The sequence below is a fragment of the Meleagris gallopavo genome, chromosome 4, assembly GCF_000146605.3.
Source record: "Meleagris gallopavo isolate NT-WF06-2002-E0010 breed Aviagen turkey brand Nicholas breeding stock chromosome 4, Turkey_5.1, whole genome shotgun sequence".
Lineage (NCBI taxonomy): Eukaryota > Metazoa > Chordata > Aves > Galliformes > Phasianidae > Meleagris > Meleagris gallopavo.
The window spans coordinates 3,074,329-3,079,951 of record NC_015014.2 but is presented as its reverse complement, the minus strand read 5'-3'; the positions used below and the strand labels follow the sequence as shown (position 1 = coordinate 3,079,951).

General features: G+C 35.6%; 1 protein-coding gene across 2 annotated transcripts in view; it reads left to right on the top strand.

Annotated features, from left to right (window-relative positions):
- Positions 1-929: 929 nt before the first annotated feature.
- Positions 930-5,623, top strand: part of FSTL5 (follistatin like 5) — a 218,517-nt gene continuing 213,823 nt past the window's right edge. For both annotated transcript variants that reach the window (XM_031553001.1, XM_031553000.1), the window contains exon 1: positions 930-1,065. In XM_031553001.1, the coding sequence (XP_031408861.1) occupies positions 943-1,065 (123 nt within the window). In that variant the 5' untranslated portion in view covers positions 930-942. The remainder of the gene's footprint in view (positions 1,066-5,623) is intronic.

Below are 5,623 nucleotides of genomic sequence, written 5' to 3'. Positions count from 1 at the left end.
AAAAAGGGGACAAAGGTTCAGCTGTGCATAGCTAGTTTTAGTATTCATAACTGCTAAAAAATCTGATTCTGACCTTGGAAGTTAAGAATAAACTATTTTCAAATATTTTTCAATGAACAGAAATAAAAGGATGTTTTCTTAGAGATTAAAAGCCAAGATGAGAAATCTTTTGTTTTCTTCTTTCATATTTTCTTCCTTTTTTTTCTTTTTTTTTTAATTATTTTTTCTTGTCATAGATTGGTTGTTTCTCAGTGATACTGAGAACTAGCACAGAGTCGGTGAAGAAAAATGCCATTCTATGGTAAACTTGAGAACTCAGAGTTCTGAGATAATCTTTTCCAGTCTTTCACGTCAGTGAGATAGATTTGTTTTAGCTCCATTGTCAAAGGTACACTGGAACATCTGATTAGCAGTTCTGTTTTGACATGAGAGGACCTCAAAAAGAGAACTTTCTATGATCATTTTAAAATCCAGTTACTGAACAGGTATAAAAAAACAAACTTTAATTTATTTGTGTAAAATGTCTGTCTGTAATAGAGCACATTGTTTGTTTCAAATCATTCATGCTTAGCTTATCTTCAAGAGATATCCTCTGAGAGTTACTTCTTGCAGTAAAATTAGAGGAGCTGGCATACAAAATAAATGTAACTTAACTGGCACTGTTAGAATAAGAAAGGCAATGATAACCAAGAAGAAACCTTAAATTTTATTAATAGGGAGATTCCAAATGGAATTGGTTTTAGTGAAACACAAAGTAGATAGTGTGAAATATAGTATTGTATATTACTCTTAAAGCTAAGATTGAATTTAGAGCAGCTGCTCCATCAGTCAAAATCTTATGAGAGTGTTGAATACTGAAAAGAAAATCACTTGTGCTAAAATAATAATTAACTTTGTCACTGAACTTGTCCATTTTATTTTGACAGGAACAGACCTGTAAAGATGTTTATGTGGTGGTCAGCTGTTTTACTTCTTGGATGCATTTTGTTGGGAGCAGATGGATGGCCAGCCAAGGAAGGATATGACTTTAGGCCCTATCAGCCCCTCGTAAGATTACGCCACAAGGTACTGATTACTCTCTACCACTTCTGACTTCTGTTCTATAGTCAAGGGTTAAGATATGTGCCAGCTCTATCTTTTTTTACTTATTGGAGTTATGTTTAGAAAGTAAGTTTTTCAGAACCATTGTCTGCTAAAATCTAGACTTGATTTGACAAGTAAACTGAGGAGCTGTTTGTATCTGAAACCCCGGAAGCTTTTCAAATATTGTGAGGTAAGCTCTACTCTAGTTTCAGAAGCTAGAGATTGCATGTATCAACAGAAGCTCTGGGAGAGCCAGAAGGGCTGTCTCCTAAAGTGACTGTTATCATCTGCTAAAGGCAAAGACTTGTTCCAGGACCAACTGGATTTCAGACCATGCAGCACTGGGAGAACTGCGAGCTGCAATATCCAATTAACTTGTCGGTTACTGCTTGGCATGGTGGTCACAGGACCAACTTCAAGGGGACTCTAAGGCCTGTGATCAGGACAACAAGGATGAAAAACTTTTTTCCCTTTTCTTTTGAATTTGAGGTTACAGCTAGAAAGTCCAAATTATTGCTGGAAATGTTAGGTGTTTATTTCTATTAATGTTTTGAGATGTGGCTAGTTTAATTTCTAAATACATTTTATAAAATACTAAGATATTTCTTGGTCCTAGGTTTGGAAAAAACGATCCTGTATCAGGTAATTCTATCTCAGCATATAAGGAATAATTGAAGCCACTGAGTGTTCTGCTCAAGATTAAGATATCTGCCTATTAGCGAATTATTGCATATGATATGTGTTAAGTATAGAATTTTGTAACACATGGAAAATAATACACAAACATTTATAATTCATTGTAAAATTTTGCATCCTCTTGGGAATCTTGTTCCATTAGAATAAAGAAGACATCAGGTACCAGGCCCCATACAAGGAAATATGTATTATGCGCTTAACCACACAGAAGTCTTTGCACTGAATAGTTCACAAAATCAGAAACTTTATCAGTTTATTTTCAGCTGCCAGGCTTAAACAAAGTAAAACAAAACAGCACAATAAATAACTTTGAAATGTAGAAGAAATGAGAGGCTAGTAGTATCTATGGAATGAACAGTGAGAGATGTAAGGAAAAAAAAGAAAAGAAGTTGTGAAGAATCAAGAACAGGAGATGAGATACAGCAAACATCATTTCTAGGATTCAGATGATCTCTGACATGAATATTAGGTTATTTGTGGAACTAGTAGAATGTTGCTATTTCTTAATAATACTTCTGATCTCCTGATAATACTTGAAATAAGCATTAGAAGATTAATACTGGGGTGGATCACACATGCATACACACATGTATGTCGACATATATATATATATACACACACACATGAATTATATTTTTCCTCTGTTTTTCATTTCTTATTATTTTACTAATCATATATTTTTGAAAACTATACACAAAATGAAAAAGAAAGCGTACATAAAGAATGGAAGCAAATGACATTCTTTATGTGGGTCTTGTATTTTTTTTTAGAATAAAGTTTAAAGGATAAGAAAAGAAATGATACAGGAGAATGCAAAAGAGGGAAAAACAATGAAAACATGAGGTCATGCATTTTGAAAAACAAAGAAAATCTAGGCTTTTATTTTTTTCCTGTATGTACAGATGACGAAAATGGTTTAGGATAGTTCAGCTTTTGATATTAGGGATACAAGCTAGAGTACAACAACTAGGGAAGCAGAATGTTTCTAAAGTCAATTTTTAAAAACAGTTCTGGCACAGACACACATACTCAAAAAATGTAGACAGTAATCATCAAGGAAACTTTCTTCTTCAATCAAGCATTTTATATTTCAAATGCTTAGGCTGTTATGCAAGCAAAATACTTATTACAAATAGAAGATGATGAATATCAGAAGTCATATTTGCTTTGATCAGGTGATGTGTATGCAAGTTTATGAGTGTGTGGATTAAAAGAGATGAATAAACAGTTTTGTGCTAGTACAGGAGAATTTATTTTGGATGGTAGTCCAACCGTAGCAGCTCTAAACATCATACTGCAGGGAAAACAATCCTCTTGTTTATCTGTCAAGATAATACTCAAGTATTACCTTGGAAAAACAATTGTGTTCATGATGATAGCAGGTGTTTATGTAATGAAGGTTTTGTTGTTTTAAAATGGATTGTGAACAAGTTTGGCTCCTTGTGCACAAAAATTGCAAGTAAATATTTAGTCTGAATGAATTGTAGTCTGGCAGGAAAAACTTCTAAACTAGGAAAAAAACCCCATGCATAGGGAAAAACTTATACAGAGCACTGGCACAGGCTGCCCAGGGAAGCTGGGGAGTCTCCTTGGAGATCTTCAGAAGCTGCCTGGACAGGACAGGGTGACTTCCAGGGGTCATTTATTTGGAAATCAAACTGGGACTCAAGAGCATCAGCCATGCCGGAAATAGACTACAAATATTTTTTCTCAGCAACTGGACATTTGTCCCAGTTCTACCTCTTTTCTATGGTATAATTTATTGCCTTTGTCTTGGACTTGGATGGAGAAAGACTATTCCTGAACACTCTTGGGAATTTTATTTCCAGTCACCTTCAAACTGCCATTGTTTGCAGTTTGAATAACTACATTTATGTAGTTATTCAGAAAAATATTAGATTATGTCTGAATTTCACGTGCATTTCTTGTCAAGCCAGCTAATCCTCTGTGCTTCATCAGTCAAAGCACTGAAAAAGTTTGTGAGGAGCTTTTCATTAGAGATTCTTTTTACATTGCTGCTGAGGGTATTGTGAGCAGTTTGTTAATACTTAGGTTCCCACCTGAAATTGCTAGAAAGTATTCCTAGCATTCTAATGAGTTTTATTCTTGTGATTTGTATGGTACTTACTAAGAAAGTAATATTTATGCAGCTCCTTCAGTGAAAGAATGTATACTGTGAATTTTCAGGTACAAATAGGAAGAAGGCAGCCAACAGAACAACGACTGCCAGTTTCTGATTCATTGTTGGAGACTAAGAAATATGGGATATACTCTGTACGTTATATTCCAGGGCATTAAAAGTCCCCATATCTATTGCATGCATATACAGCCAGATGAGTACACATCAGATATGGGGTAAGGAGGAGAATCAGGAATATTAACAACAATACCTAACAGTATATCATATCTTTATGGTTATGGAACTGTTTGTTTTTTGTCTCGAGAAGCAACCTCTGAAGACAGCTTATTTTGTCATCATCACCTGAATACCTTTTATTTAGGCCTGATTGTGATTTTGTGGAATTCACGCTAGTCAAGGTTATAATGCCTAATTAAGAGCAAGCACTGGCCTGGGAGAGTGGGCAGAAAAGGTGGAGCAAAGCCCAGGTGAATTTAAAGGAGGGAGGAAAGGACTCATGATGTTCAGAATTTGGTCCATTCTTGTGGCAAAGTGAGTGCTTTATTATGAAAGAGCTGGGTTTTTTTGTTGTTTGTTTGTTTTTCCTAAATGACCAGGTGAGTAGAGAGGATACAACACAACAAAGTGCTTTGTTTTTAACATTTAACAAACGTCTCTTTCATAGATGCCTTTTAAGAACTGATTTTGCTGCATTGGTCAAAACTCTTTCCAGCCCTGCACTTATTTTGTCTTCTTTAGCTGAAGTTTTAATGGGACCAAAGCCAGATGCACAGAAATCAGTATTTTCTCTGTAATTTTTCTAGATTAGAGTACTTCTTCTAATCCCTGTGAAAAACCTGCCTCTTTCCCTTTTAGTCTCTCCCTCTTACAGTCAGTTTGCTGTTAGCCTGTTCACTCCTGATTCTCAGTAACTGAGGCCTGAATAAATCTAAACTAAGTCCAGTTTAGAGATCCTTGGCAAATAATGATTATTTTAATGAAAAAAAGTAAGAAAAGAACATGTAATGTCTTAAGCAGGCTCCCTTGTTTTGCTGAAGATGAATTTAAATGTATGAGTGCAAGGCATAGAATACATTTTACACTTAGCTTTTCTGCTTGAAGACTGTGAAATACTCTCTCTCGATTAATAGTGCATTCTGTGCTACAGTGAAACATGTGTAAAATTCAGACAGGCCAAGAAAGGAATGGGAAGAAAGTAGTACTTGAGGATTCAAAAATAATCTGAGCTTTTCTTGTGTGGTCTGGTCCCCAGACAACTGGAGGTTTATAGTTCATAGTGTTTATCTGGAAATGCTGTTTGCCTGCAGGCTCTGAGAAGTCATAAAAGTTGATCCTCTAAAATCCGCTGTCCTACAGAGGGGGGAGTGCAGGGGGAAATCCTTTGCAGAGAGATGCAGCACTGAATTCTGAAGACTGAGTACAGAGCTTCTCTTGAGCGTGTCACTGCTGCTCCCAGTTCTAAGGTAACCAGAAAATTCTCTTCCTCCTGAGGCTCCCTAAATGTAATAGCTATGTCCTATGCAAATTCCAGAATTTCATTTAAATAACAAGACTTGCTCAACCTCCCCCCCAGTTGTTTAACTGTGGTAAAGAAGTCTTCAGAAAATTAACTTTTAATTTTGCTTTTTGTAGGGAGATTGAATTACATTCTATTCTACTTTTTCCTGTGGGTACTAGCATTTAAAGGACATGGCAAATTTTCTT